Source organism: Cyprinodon tularosa, unplaced genomic scaffold, assembly GCF_016077235.1.
Source record: "Cyprinodon tularosa strain WSP-4 unplaced genomic scaffold, ASM1607723v1 ctg483, whole genome shotgun sequence".
NCBI lineage: Eukaryota > Metazoa > Chordata > Actinopteri > Cyprinodontiformes > Cyprinodontidae > Cyprinodon > Cyprinodon tularosa.
In genome coordinates this window covers 404,984-420,007 of record NW_024039211.1, presented here as the reverse complement: position 1 = coordinate 420,007, position 15,024 = coordinate 404,984, and the positions used below count along the sequence as shown (strand labels likewise).

Below are 15,024 nucleotides of genomic sequence, written 5' to 3'. Positions count from 1 at the left end.
AAGAACAACTCACCCTGTTCACATTCAGCTCTCACACATCTTAAACATTTCTACTTCGTTCTTTTACAAAAGTTTTTCCATCCATCCATTTTCTGACACGCTAAAGGGGAACACCATTTTTTTTTTTACATTGGGCCCTTGATTTTACGATATTACATCATGTTCTACTCACCCATATTAGTTTTGTGTCATTTGGAGCTGTTCCGAAGATATTCGGTTTTGTAATCCAAGTAACGTCTTCCTATGGGCAACGAGTTGAAGGCACAAACTAAACCGTTCATAATTTATTCTTTATGGTACACAAGCAGTTATATTTTTTATATCTATATTTTTTTTAAACAAAGCGGAGTGTGTGGCAAAGAGATGACTTTTTTAATTGTCTCATTGCATGTGTATCATCTTTAAAGTGGCCCAAATTATGATACTCTGACCTCTGTCATTTAAAGGGCATACATGCCCTAAAAAATAGTTAATGTATCAGCAAAACTGCTGCATTGTGTGGGAGGCGTGGCTTTTAGGAGAAGGTGAGAAAGATAAAATATCTCTACCCTCTCTAAAGAAAATGTATACAATATATTTGTAATAAAAAAACAAAAAGAGAAAATTATTCACACTACTAGGTTTTGTTTCAGCAATAAATACTGATGTAAACTGATGTTATGGATATATATATATATATATATATATATATATATATATATATATATATATATATATATATATATATATATATATATATATACATATATATATATATAATTTCGTACAACTTTTTTGTTTTATATATATATATATATATATATATATATATATATATATATATATATATATATATATATATATATATATATATATATATATATATATATATATATATATATATATAAAATCGGAATTTGTGATCATTTTGATTAACACGTTTTTAAAATCAGCCATTTCATTTACATTTAAGAAAATCAGCTTATCTATAAAGGCACCCTGACTGCAATAAATGCAACAAAACGTTAGCGTTAGAGGACTTATTTCGTATGTTGTCAACGTTATCGTATTTACTTTTATTCTGAAGAACCGGATTTATACCGGAAGTGACGGAAGCTTTATAAACAAAGCCCGAGTCGATTGAGCGTCTGTTGTGAATCGGGGTTGAGGAAATCTCTGGCAGTCCCCAAAAATTACTTAATGGGATCACATTTTAATCCTCCTGGCGATATTTTTTTGAAATTACGTTTCTTCTTCGGAGGGTGAGGGTGTCGAGTGTTAGCCTAGCCTGTTAGCTGATGGAGATCAGACTGTTTCTGAAGGCAGAGAGATCATTCTCTGAAAACCTCAGAAGTTTGGAGAAAGGATAACTAACAGAGATGGACAGGTCGACACAAAGTGATGGTAAGAGTTGAACCTGCTTCATTTATTTCACCTCTCTAACCAGATGTATGTGAGTGTTGTAAAATCTGATTTCCTAATGTAAACATTAAAATGACTGGACTTTTAGAGGACTGTTCTGTTTTAATTGAGCACAACTAGGGCTTTAAACTAGAGCCACATCCACCCAATTACACTTAGGCATCAGGTGGGTGGGTGCCTTGCTCAGCGACACAGGGCTCGTAGCAAAAGAAAGCTGAGTTTGAATCCACAACTTTAGTGTAATTTTTATGGAGAACCAACTCTGCCATATTTAAAAATAAATAGTGATAAATAAATGCTCAATAAATAAATAAGCATACAATTAATTGCCCCTAAAAGTACAATACACAAAAAAATTTAGGTAGAAATGAAATTAAACGGTGAGACATAAATGTATGTATCTCTTTTAATTAGCTTCTTTATTTATTCGCCTTTGAATTTTTTTTTTTTTATTTATTTATTGTCAGTTATAATCTTCAACTTTATTTATTTATTACTGGTATTTATATAGATACATGTGATAATATTTTTGTCAGTTTTATTCTTCCGTTGTATTTTTTTTACCCTAATATTTCTTCAACGCTATTTATCTCTGCCATAAACCTTTTTTTTTTTTTTTTTACGAAACTTTAAACCTAAATTCTGAAATTGTCTTTAAATGTAAGCAATTTAAATGAACAGATACCATAAATATGAATAAAATAAGCTTCCCGAAATACCTCAAAATATAGCTGATGGTTACAAAAGAGGGATGTGATCAAAATGTAACTAGCTCATTCAGTTTAATATAAATTATTAAGGTTAATGCAGATATTCAAACTTGAATGGATTTCTGAAAATCCACAATAAATTAAACTTTTAACTCAGAGTCTTTTTCTTAAAAAAAAATCCTTAAAAAAAAACAATTAAAATAGCTGTTAATGTGATATTTATCTCTATGGCAGTATTATGTGGCAAAGTGTGAGTTCTGGTTAGTTGTCTTTTGCTTTATTATTTATTTATGATCATGTTGGTTTTGTTATTTTCAGACAGAGGTGTTTTTTTTGGGGGGGGGGGGGTGAAATAATATCCTGGAATGAGTGTTGCTGCTTGTTAATATCAACCTGAGCATGTTACCAAGGACTGATCTGTGTTTCTGTTTCCTGCAGACATCCAGCAGCTGCAGGTTTTAAAAAATGAGGCGCCGCAGGTTAAAGAGGAACAGGATGAGGCTGAGATAACCGAGTTTGTATTTAATCCTGTGAAAAACGAAGGTGATGAAGACTTAGCTCAGACTTTGGAGCTTCAACAATCCTGGTGTGAGGAGAACACGGTAGGATCTGAGTCAAATAATGACCAACTTCCAAAAGCTTCAGAGATAAAAGTCACTGATGAAACCTGTGAGAAGATCAAAGGACCCTTATTAGGTGATATAGATGCAAAGAAGCTGTACAGCTGCTCTGAATGTGGGAAAACATTCAATAGTAGGCCGTGTCTTGCGAGACACAACAGAATCCACTCGGAAGAAAAGCCCTTCAGCTGCTCCTTCTGTGATCAGAAGTTTAGCAGGAGGGAAAGTGTGACTCGACACATAAGATGCCACACTGAGGAAAAACCTTTCAGCTGCTCACTTTGTGAGCAAAGGTTCAGCAGGAAGGAAAGCCTGACCTATCACATGACCTACCACACCAAAGAAAAACCTCACAGCTGCTCCATCTGTAACAAAGCCTTCACTTCCAAAAGAAATCTGATGGAGCATGGGCGAATCCACACGGACGAAAGACCGTTTAGCTGTTCCATCTGTAAGGCCACTTTCAAGCGGAAATACACGCTAGTGGAACACACCAGAAGTCACACTGGACAGAAGCCATACAGCTGCTCAGTCTGCGGTCAAAGCTTCAGTCACGGCATAAGCCTGACTCGTCACATGAGATGTCACACAGGACAAAAACCTTACAGTTGCCTCATCTGTAAGGCTGCCTTCAAACTGAAAAACGCGCTAATGGAGCACACAAGAATTCACACAGGAGAGAAACCTTTCAGCTGCTCAGTTTGTAAGGCAGCGTTCAGGAGGAACCAGGATGTTGTGAAGCACACCAAGATCCATGCAGGTAAATATTAACTGAGGCAAACTGATTAATAAAGAGCATTACAGTAACAAGGCAATTTAAAGTGCTTTACGTGGAAAAACACAGAGAAAAGTAGATGATGGCATGGATGGAGAGGAAAAAAAACATTACATTATTATCAATTTATGGTAATAAATAACATAGATAATTAAAGTGATGCAATTATAACAAATTAATAATAAAAATGAAAGAAAATCGGATAAAAAACACTTAAACTAATAATGCTTAGATAGCACAGGCTTAGTTCACTTTAAACTAACAGGTTTTAAACTTCATTCAAAGCAACATTGGGTTTTAGCACATTTACAGTTTCTGGTAGTTTGTTTCAGACTAGTTAAGCATATGAGCTAAAAGCTGCTTCCCCATGCATGCATGTACTAATTGACTTTTTAGTTAGACCTGTGAAGACACCATTATAATTACCAATTCTTACAAAGATCAATGCAAGGCAAGTTTATTTGTCTAGAGCAATTCAGTACATGGACAAATGAAAGTGCTTAAAGGTCTGAATCCATCAGATTTCAGCCACAATCAGTGGTTTCTAGCTTTAATAGCTGAAGCTGTGAGCTAACCCTGGCTCTCTCTTCCTTCGATTCAAATATTTTGTCCTCAGTTTTGTGTTTATTCAGATGGAGAACATTATAGCGCATGTTGATCTGTTCTAAGCATCTAGTCTACGCTCTGATGGCTTCATGGACACCTGGAAAAACTAATCCATGTGTTTAGTTTTAGTCGAATTGATTACTGCAACAGTGTTTTCACAGGTCTGCCTAAAAAGTGGATCAGATTGCTGCAGGTGATCCAGAACGCTGCTGCCCATGTCCTCACTAAGACTAAGAAAGTAGAGCACATCACAACAGTTCTAAAATCCTTCCACTGGCTCCCTGTATCTCAGAGAATAGACTTTAAAATACTTCTGTTAGTCTATAAATCTCCAGCCTGCTCTGCATACCTAGAACCAGAACTAAACATGGAGAAGCAGCATTTAGTTCCTATGCTCCACTTATCTGGAACAAACTTCCAGAAAACTGTAAAAGTGTGGAAAGCCTGAGTTCCTTCAAATCAAGACTAAAAACACATTTGTTTAGGATTGCCTTCAACTGTTCTAGTTAAACAGTTCAACTGAAACATCATTAGTTTAACTTTTTTATTTTCTTTAGTCCAATTGTTTTTAATGTTCTTTTTTGTTTCTGCATTTTTTTCCCTACTTGCTTTGATTCTGTTTTATTTTCCTATATTTTAATCATGTAAAGCACTTTGCATTGTCTTTGTACTGAATTGTGCTATACAAATAAATTTGCCTTGCCTTGCTTTGTAAATTATTCATTTTTCAAGGTCCTGTTGAAATATTAATCCTTTAATCCTGGAAATGATCTTTAGTTGATAGAAGGCGAATTTGTTATTGTGTTTGTGAGCGTCTGAGTCCAGTCCTACCACCAGATTATGAGCCTCTTGGGGTTTTTTTTAGCTGTTATAGGTTAAGCAGTTTGCTAGTTTAAAAAAGCTCTTCCTTCTTTCCAATAGGTTTTTAGTTTAGTTTGGATTCAGCGGAAGAAAATGAAGACACATCTATTAAAGGATTTCCTCAGTACATCAACTGTGAGCTTGATTGGGTTCATAGTTACCTTAAAGTATGCAATAGCTATGGTAACTTATGCTGTTATTTAAGGCTGAAACAATTAAATGAAATAAATAAATTATTGAAATTATTGTCAATTAGTTTAGTTGTTGATTAATCGTTAAATGTAGTGTAGATGCTCTAAAACACATCTTTAGCTGACAGATAATAAATACTTTGCATTCAAGATTAAAAAAAAAATGGTTGCCTGCAAAATGCTCGATCAAGAACTCCTCAAGTGGAAAAAATACCTTTCAAACACCGCTAATGGATCTTATGATGACCAAACTATGCAGTCTGTTAATTTTAATGGTTTATTCAATGAAACACAATGTATTTATGCTAATAAAATAAGTCAATATCTTTTCTTGAATTTGATCAAATGAAGACGAACTACATATAGTTTAGTTGACAAACAAATTATTGCCTCTTTATTCTCATTCTGTTGAGGAAGCGCTGTGCAAGAGATTAAATATTTCACTTGATGAAACTTACCCCAGTCGGCCTCGGGAGATGGCCGCTCACACTAAGCCTGGTTCTGCTGGAGGTTTCTTCCTGTTAAAAGGGAGTTTTTCCTCTCCACTGTCGCTACAAGCATGCTTAGTGTGAGGGATTGCATCTGAGTCAATGAGTCGATGCAATCAACTGGTTTTCCTTTGATAGAGAACTTTCAATCAATTTGACTGTATTATCTGGTTGAACTGTAAAGTGCCTTGAGATGACGTGTTGTAAATTGGCACTATATAAATAAACTGAATTGAAATGAACTTGATCTCATTATGAACATGAAACTCTTCCATATTTATTGTCTGCAGGTGTCCAGCAGGTGTTGGTGATCAAGGTGGAGCCTTCTTTAGAGGAGACCTACTGGATTCCTAGACCAGAACATGAAGTCTCTGTGATGAACAATGATAATAAAAAGGAACCTCAGTCTTCAGCACTTCTTCACAAACAAACCTTGGAGAGCAGAGAATTATTGACCCTGGAGCCAAATCGGGATCTAAAGAACGACCCTGCTAGTGAAACACCATGTGAGAGAGATAAAAAGTCACACAGCTGCTCTGAGTGCAATAAAACGTTTAAACACCGGGCGGATCTATTGAGACACAATCGGGTCCACACAGGAGAGCGACCCTTCAAATGTTCTGTTTGCAATGCAGCTTTTAGAAGAAAATACACATTGGCCGAACACACAAGGACCCACACTGGAGAGAAGCCATACAACTGCCCCCTTTGTGAACAAAGCTTTGGTCGCAAGTCAAGTCTGACCTGCCACATGAGCTATCACACGGGAGAAAAACCTCTGCTGTTCGGTTTGTAAGGCGGAGTTTAGGGATCAATTGGATTTTGTTGAACAAACTCTATGTGTTAGTTTGGTTTAGTATTTCACTTCATGCATTCAGTTTCACAAAGGCGAACCAATTTGAGTTTGTTGTCAAAAACCACTTAGGAAAGACACCAGAGATACGGATGGGTAATTTTTGGACTATTTATTGTAAGTGGGGAAAAATTAATCCTGATGTGTTTCCTGTGTTCCTGTGAAAACAATTAACTATAATTTATATTATATTTAATGATTGTAGAAATCAGTATTTCTTCAAAATATGATTAAATAAATGTATTACTTTCTGATTAGTGAAACAATTACACCAACAAATGTATGTTTCTTTCTTTCTCTCAATTCTTTAAAGACAAGGCTGAGAACTGAACCTTATTCTTGAACAGCCTTTGTGCTAAAATTACTGCAGGGTGGAGTCCAAACAAGCAGGCTGCTCTGTGCTCAGAGGAAAACGGTAAATGGCGCCTAGCGGTGGTGAATATTGTAACTGCAGTTTATTATAATACAAGTATGTGAATAGTTCTGTCTGTAATTAATAGTCGGTAGACATTTAAGCAAAGATTCCAATATGTCTGCAGTGTGGGGACTGCAAATCTGATATTCATGACTACAGCGTTGCTGCTGAAGCTCCTCAGAAATGTTATTAGCACCAAGAACAGTAGTGAGAAGTTTGGTCTGCTAGGTGACAGAGCGCACGGGACGTGAATGCCAGAGAAGGCTGGACCTGTGCGAATCCATAGCTAAAACTCTTCTGGCCTCTTTATTTTCACAGCCCTCGAAGGATCCAGTCCAGGTAGCCCGGGTCCTTGGAGGATGCAGCCTCGGAAATCTAACACACCCAGTGAATCATGGGATACCGAAGGCTATGTAGGATACACCAGACCGTCCTTCCAGACGAACAAAAAGAAGGCTGCGTTTGCCGCATAACAGTTAGTCTTCCATTCCGAACAGGCTTTGGCGCCGCGCTATGAATTAATCGGCCGATGAATCGGGCCTTTGGAGGACGCAGCCCCTGAATTCGATCGCAGCAATGATGTTGTGACTAAACACCAGATGCTCCGTGCTCAGAGGAAAATGGTAAATGGTGCCTAACAGTGGTGAATATTGTAAGTGCAGTTTATTATAAATTGATGAAAATAGTTATTTTAATGGTCATTGAGTCAGATATGTGGCGGATAATGTTTGGTTTATTGAAAGGCTATTGGAAATGGGTTTGGCTGACGTCTGAGCTCAGATTCTAAAATATCTGCAGTGTGTGGACTATAAATATGATACTGTACTGCTGCTAAAATGCCTCGATAATGTTATTGGCACCCAGAACAGTAGTGAGAAATTTGGTTCTTTGCTTGATTTTAATGTTAACTGTCACTGTTGCGAGGCAAAAATGCTTTACGGTCGGTGAATGACGAAGAAGGCTGGACCTGTTTGAATCCACAGCCAAAACTCTTCCAGCCTCCCTATTTTGATGGACTTCGAAGGATCCAGTCCTGGTAGACCGGGTCCTTGGAGGATGCAGCCTTTGAAATCAAACACGTCCATAGTTCTCTGGTCTTCTTCTTTTGGACTAATTTTCTGGGGTACGGATCGGGCTGAGCTAACACTGCACTTAATAAATATACACAAGTACACACACACAAACAAAAACTTGACTGATCTCAACTAAGCCCTGACATAGAGCCCTGTGCTGTTTAAAAGGACACTGATACCCTTGCTTGTAAACCCCTACCCGAAATTATTCTTCAAAGGAAACTTTTTCACGTGCTTTTATCACGTACGTTTACCGTCATTTTGACTTTCAAATCAGTACAGTTATAGCCTTCATATTGACACCCACTATAGAATCCGTATTTCTTCTAAAAAAAGAGTAGTTTTGGCACATAAAGGGTGCTCACTAAGAATCCTTCATGTAACTAATGGAAATAAATTAAAGCACTTGACGGGAACTGGATTTTATCATCTGCTTACAGTGCAGAGTGGTGTGTTTCTTTTATCTCAACGGACACATAGATCTCAATTAGACCAACAACTCCAAAGGGTTCATAGAGTATAATATTTCCTCTGAGGTATGTTTGATCTTCTTTGACTCTACTTAACCAGTAAAGCTGCACATTTTAGGGAGAAGGTAACATTGCAGCCTTTTCTTAGATTTGGAGATACATCAACATTGTATGGAAAAGGACCAGCAGTAAGTTTATGATCATTAAGGAAAAGAGTAAACTGGTCCCTACATGTTTGCGAAAAAAAATATTTCTTATACAAAAAGTCAGAGAGACCTTGTTATCATTTAATACAACTTTATGTTTCTTTAATTAAAACTTTGATGGAAAATCTTCCTGGTGAGATACATCCTAACAGTGCTTTGATCATCAATATATTAAGGAGATATCAGCTGGGCTGATGCCATCAACAGCTTTGATTATAAATGATAAGAGTTGGGCCTGTTTTTCAGTGCTTAGTCCTGTTTCGCTCTAAGACATCACTATGGGCTCAGAGCCCATCTGTAAACTGTTTCTCTCCTTGACAGAGCCACCTATGGAGCTTGTTAAAGTTACCTCTTCTACAGTAATATAGAAAGTATCTATAGATCAGTGCTTCTATGTTCGTTTTTTTTGACTACTTCTATCTCCTTGAACCTCAGTCAACCTCGGCAGAAGGCCACTTACACTAAGTCTGTTGCTGCCTGAGGTTCCTTCCTGTTGAAAGGTAATTTTTCCTCTCGGTTTTTCCTGAATGCATGTATGTTGTGAGGAATTACTGAAGAATCAGTGACAAAATGCAAGTAAATGTTTCCTGTTGCCACACGCTCATACAGGAGGAGTGAATCCTGCAAAGTCAATAACTTGATGCAATCAGCTGTTTTTCATTAGATAGAAAACTTTTTACAGATCAGTCTGTATGATGGTATCCAACCTGTAAATTGCCTTAAGGTGACATGTGCTTAAAATTGGCACAAAACAAACTGAATTGAATCCTTTCAATTCAATTTAATTTCCCTTTAGGACTAATAAAGTATTTTTAAATGGAATCACACTCATGTTTATGTCTATTTCCATTTACTTTATTTTTTTTAAGTAAAATTTTTTTGTTGTGCATTAATGCTTGTCTGCCCAAGTCTGTCTCCGAGATTGACTTATGATCTTTTCCATGGTGGACGCTGTCTTGGTTTTCTATTTTTTTAAATAATTTTTACAACCTCAACAAGGTGTTTACAGGCTTTGTGTGTTGAATTTCCAGGAAAGAGATTAATCACTGAAATGAGGCTTGTATTTCAGAGAAACCTGTTTTCACACATAACTGAAAACAGCCCTGTGAACACTTGTATGCACTGTATCTCAGAGGACGTCTGATGAATGCAGTGTTAATATCACTGCCTCTAAATTTGTATTTCATAATCAGATGAATAAACCTCTAACAATGTCACGTCTTATTGTATTTGTATTACTTGAATGATGCAGGTTTACAGTTGCTAAGATCACCGTTCGCCTTGAAATTTTTATTTATGCATTAGTGGTTAACCTTACGGAAGAGGATTAGGGCCACTGAAAAAATTAAAAAGTAAACTGATTTTTATATTTTATTTCTGTATAATATAAGAAAAAAGCCAGGATTCTGAGATTAGTCAGAATTCTGAGATTAAAGTCAGTGAGAAAAAATTCAGAAATTTTAAGAAAAAAGTCAGAATTCTGAGAAAAAGTCAAAATTCTGAGATTAAAGTCATAAAGCTGAGATTAATATCAGAATTCTGAGAAAAAAGTCAGAATTTGCTCAGAATTCTGACTTTTTTCCCCATATTAAACTGAAGTAAAATGTAAAAAATCTGTTTGGCCCTAATCTTTTTCCATATAACCTAAACTCATTCCCCTGTACAGTTGTGAGGGGATTAAGATGTGTTTATATTAAAACAATTTAAACACTCATGAGAATCAGACATGCAGTTTATTTCAGATAACAGCAGTGAGTCAAAAAACTTAAACCCAGTAACAGTGATGTTATACTGTTTCCACAGAGATTCTTTGCAAAAGCAACCCAGAAATGTTCACTTTTTCTATTTCGAACCAAATAATCCGAGTTTTTATGATTTTTAAAATATACAAATATATTAGATTACAAATACACAATTTCACATAGTGTCAATATTTAACTTTCAGCAGATTCTCACACGTCTGAATTATGACTGGGACACTGACAACTGACCCCATGCTTTTAATAAATCCATAACCTCATACTTCTGGGCTGAGTTACAATCATTTAACCAAGTATAAAACATACTTTTCAGGAAATCCACATTTCTGTTTTACATGTGTTTTAATTGTTCTTATGTAATGTAATTTTAAATATTGTGTTCTCATGAACTGAAAGCTGAAAAATATCCAAATTAAGAATTAAACAGTCTATAATTAAACTTTATTGTTTCACCATGGTAATTGAGTTACCAAATTCAATTCACTTAGAATAGAGTTCAACTTTTAAATTTTATTGTTTCAAGTACAAATCAATGAAATGTAGTTCACATTTATCCAGAAGTGCTATACAGGATATAAATATTTATTTGAGCAATATTCTAGCTTAAAGAATGGATCAATGTCCCGACACAGGTTTGGCCAGTATTTAGCTCGATCCATCCTCATATCATTTCTGACCCACTTCCTGGCCTTTTGTCAAAATACCAATTCCTCCCAAAACCTAAGAACTGATCATGTTGCCCACTGTGAATTCAACTGCAATTAAGTGATAGCGATTAAATAATATAGCAAAGGTCTCACCGTCCTTCATGCAATTATCGACTAGTTTGTGTTGGTTAAATGAAAACCCAATAATAAGCAGAAGCTGCAGCATCTTTACTTTACTAGTTATTCACCAGTGTGGTTTTTCACGTGTTTTACACAAGCACTTTTCCATTTGAATGTCGCCTGACAGACAGGGCAGCTGAACGGTTTTTCCTCTGTGTGACTCTTCATGTGACGCTTCAGGCTGTTGGACTGTCGGAAGCTTCGGCCGCAAACAGAACAGCTGAAAGGCTTCTCTCCCGTGTGGGTTTTTTTGTGTTCTGTCAAATAGGCTTTTCTTTTAAAGGCGGTTTTGCAGACAGAACAGCTGAATGGTCTGTCCTCTGTGTGGAACCTTGTATGTTCCATTAAAGTTACTTTCAGAGTAAAAGCCTTGTTGCAGACGGAGCAGTTGTAGGGTTTCTCTGTAGTGTGGTGCGTCATGTGATAGCTTAAACTCTCTTTCCTTCCAAACTTTTGTCCACAGACGGAGCAGCTGAATGGTTTTTCTTCAGTGTGGCACCTCATGTGACGAATAACATTTTCCTTCCTGTTAAACTTTTTCCCACACACGGAGCAGCTGAAAGGTTTTTCACTTGAGTGACATCTCATGTGAGACGTGACCGACTCCTTCCTTGAGAACCTCTGACCACACAGTGAGCAACTGAAAGGTTTCTCTCCACTGTGCGTTCTCATGTGTATCACTAAGCCTCGCTTCCAGGTGAAAGCTTTGCTACAGATGGAGCAGCTGAACGGTTTCTCTCCGGAGTGGATTATGTTGTGTCGTACCAAACACGATCTGCGTTTGAATACTTTACCACACTCACCACAGATGTGGACTTTTTCTTTTCTCTCACAAGTTCCATCATCAGCAGGAAATGTATTTCTCACAGAGTCTGAACCAGATTCGCTGCTCTCCTCCCAGTTTCCATCACTGACGTCTGTTTGTGAGGAGTCAGAGGTTTTGTCTTCCTTTTCGGTTTCTGAACACTCATCTAGTTCTGGTCCTTCATCGTCTCTGTTCTGCTCAGCACTGTGATGAAGCTCGGCGAGCAGAGCTTTCTCTTCATCATCTTCGCTCTTTATAAACGCAGGATCAAATATTAACTGCATGATCTCAGCATCCTCCTCTTCTTCTTTAATCTGTGGGGGCCTCTGGTCCTGCTGCTGCAGTCCGGGACTCTCATTCTGCTCCTGAACTTGCAGCTCCTCTTTGATTATAGACACCTGCTTGACATCTGCAGTAAAAACAAACATGGATACAATAAAAGACAACATGAATAGCTAGGATATTACCACAAGATGCAATTCATTTAATTAGGCAAAATTAATCTAATGAATTAATAAATCCAAAATGTGGCTTTTTGACTTTCCCTTTATAAGATTTTTAGTTTGGAAGGATGATGGTACAGGGGTAGAGCTAGTGACCCATAAACGGAGGCCTTAGTCCTTAATGCAGCTAACCAAGGTTTGAATTTAGAGCTGTTTTCTCCTGTTTTTTTCTTTTTATCTTTCCATCTACTAATAAATAAAACAATGGTCACTAGACTTTATGCTGAAAACAATAAAACCAGACCTACAGTTTATGGTCATCCAAATCTCCCAGGTAGACTGTTCTGTTTACACCTGTTTTCTTCACAATACGGATATTGGATAGTATTTGTTGACAAGCTTTAAAAGAAAATGACCCTGTCTTGCAGAAGTGATCCCGTTATTAGGAAATTCACAAATTTCCTGTTTCATGCATACAAACATTGTGTTCCTCTTAAAACCATTTCATATCAATTTCCTTAAATCATGCCATATATTTTCTTTTACAGTTAGTTTTTAAAAATATTTTATAATGAAAGAAGTAAAAAAAAAAATAAAAAAAACACATTGCAACTTATTTAACAAATTTGTCTGTAAACTTTGTATTTTCTCTATTCTGATATATATTTGGGTCTTTTAACCTGATTATGATGCCTGATAATCAACTCAAAATAATTTAAGTTCATATATGCTAATAATTTTTTTTTTTTTTTTTTAGAAATGAAACTACTATTACTACTACTATTACTACTATTTACTTCCAGATTACAGAAAATTACAGGTAAATCCACAGGGCTGGTCAAAGGATGTTTAACTAGTTTTTGTATTCATGTGGTTATATTTCTCAAACGACATATGCAAAATCTGAACAGGTTTAATAATTAAATAAGGTTTTTCAAATTAGAATTAACATTCACTCTTTATTTACTACAGGAGAGTGTTTTATTTTTTATGATTGTGTTCTTCTGTTTGACTGATAGCTGATGATAAACCAGGAAATCCTCCACAAATATGTGCAATCTTTCTTAAGTTTATGCTCAATCTACTTTTAACAATGAGGGATAAAATTTTACGTCTGTAAATTTTTTATTACCTTAACACTTATAAATGAAGATAAAAGTCTGATTTTTCACATCCAGATCCTTTAAATACACTGCATATTCAGATAAGTAGATTTATGTGCTAGTAATTATAAGAAAAAGTATAATATTGCTTTGATTTACTTTTGTCTTGTGTTTTAGGCTTTCTTATTTGACATTTTAAATCATAATTTGCTGACAGTTTAAGGAAAAAGGATGGTTACCATGGGAGTCAATCTCCTCACTGTGTTCCTCCATCTGGCACTTTGTTTCCTCCTAATGGTTTATTCCACAATCACAGGAGCAAAGTTCCTCCCCTTTAACTCCTCCAGAAACAACATACTTTACTGACAGTGATTACTGTGTTCCCTACAGATGACTGAAGGCTGATGCTAACGAGCTAAGCTAACCTTAAGCTCGTCTGATGCTCCGCACAGAAATCTAATATGAACGAATAATAATTATTCATACGTGATGCCAAAAACCGCACTGCTCTTCCTTTACGGAACACAAAATAACATAAGGTTGAAACGTCAAACTGGGTAAACAATTATATTTTTTAAAACTACCAGCTCCAACTGTTAGAAGATAATCACTTCCGCTGGTGAGATCATTGTCCTTCAAAATAAAAGCTTCATCATAGTTAAATCAAGCTTGAGAAAAAGAACTGGAGAAAATAATACTTCTAAGATAATACTAATTCTAAAATTATACTTCTAACGATATTATGGTATCGTTTCAGGACAATCTTATCATAGTTAATAATAATAATAAAACAAAGAAATGTGCGTGTCTTTAAACCCTCTGTGATACAAATGGTATAATCACTGTTTACCTCTAAAAAAAAATATAAAAAAAATGTATTTCCAAAAGAAAGGAAATGTTTCAGTGATAATTTTACCCTAAAGTAATGCAGTTTATAATTTGAATATATTTGATAACCAAACTGAATGTTAGCAGCTGTACCTCTGTAAGGTTGGATTTCAGTACTGAAAAGCTTAAATAAGGTCATTTATATATATATACATACATACATACATAACTTTTATGATCTAACTTTCATCCATTTCCAAAAGCAAACAGAAAGCAGGTCAAAGACTCTGACACCATTTTCTATACCTACCTTTGCTACAGTGATGCCAGGGGTTTGGAACCCATCTCAAGCAGTTATTGGGAGCAGGATAGAAACCTATGAAATCTAACCTTCTGGTTTTTCATATGCAGAAAGCCCTTTGAGTGCCCAGAGAGAGCCAGTAAGTATAACAGTGGTCCATCTAAGACCATAACTACCAATGACCCAACTGTATAATATATAATTTTTATTTAAAGATTTCATTTTTTCAATCAGCTCCTCAGTGCCACCAGAAAATATTATTACCCCTTAATTTTAAGTTGCTTTTAT

The 15,024-nt window shown here is 35.9% G+C and overlaps 2 protein-coding genes across 2 annotated transcripts; one reads left to right on the top strand and one right to left on the bottom strand.

Moving 5' to 3' along the window:
* The first annotated feature begins 1,080 nt into the window (after positions 1-1,080).
* Positions 1,081-6,567, top strand: LOC119794534 (zinc finger protein 501-like). The gene is made up of 3 exons (XM_038302153.1): positions 1,081-1,383; positions 2,550-3,491; positions 5,943-6,567. The coding sequence occupies exons 1-3, from the start codon at positions 1,359-1,361 to the stop codon at positions 6,446-6,448; spliced, it is 1,473 nt and encodes a 490-aa protein (XP_038158081.1). The 5' UTR covers positions 1,081-1,358; the 3' UTR covers positions 6,449-6,567.
* A 3,812-nt stretch (positions 6,568-10,379) lies between these two features.
* Positions 10,380-14,235, bottom strand: LOC119794567 (zinc finger protein OZF-like). The gene is made up of 2 exons (XM_038302162.1): positions 13,847-14,235; positions 10,380-12,470 (listed from the first exon to the last, which is right to left on the bottom strand). The coding sequence occupies exons 1-2, from the start codon at positions 13,878-13,880 to the stop codon at positions 11,317-11,319; spliced, it is 1,188 nt and encodes a 395-aa protein (XP_038158090.1). The 5' UTR covers positions 13,881-14,235; the 3' UTR covers positions 10,380-11,316.
* Between the last annotated feature and the right edge of the window lie 789 nt (positions 14,236-15,024).

Coding starts and splice junctions, on each gene's coding strand:
- LOC119794534 (XM_038302153.1), top strand. CDS start 1,359: ATGGACAGGTCGACACAAAGTGATG. Junction 1,384..2,549: donor CAGGTCGACACAAAGTGATG/GTAAGAGTTGAA, acceptor TGTTTCCTGCAG/ACATCCAGCAGCTGCAGGTT. Junction 3,492..5,942: donor GCACACCAAGATCCATGCAG/GTAAATATTAAC, acceptor TATTGTCTGCAG/GTGTCCAGCAGGTGTTGGTG.
- LOC119794567 (XM_038302162.1), bottom strand. CDS start 13,880: ATGGAGGAACACAGTGAGGAGATTGACTCCCATG. Junction 12,471..13,846: donor TGAGGAGATTGACTCCCATG/GTAACCATCCTT, acceptor TTTTTACTGCAG/ATGTCAAGCAGGTGTCTATA.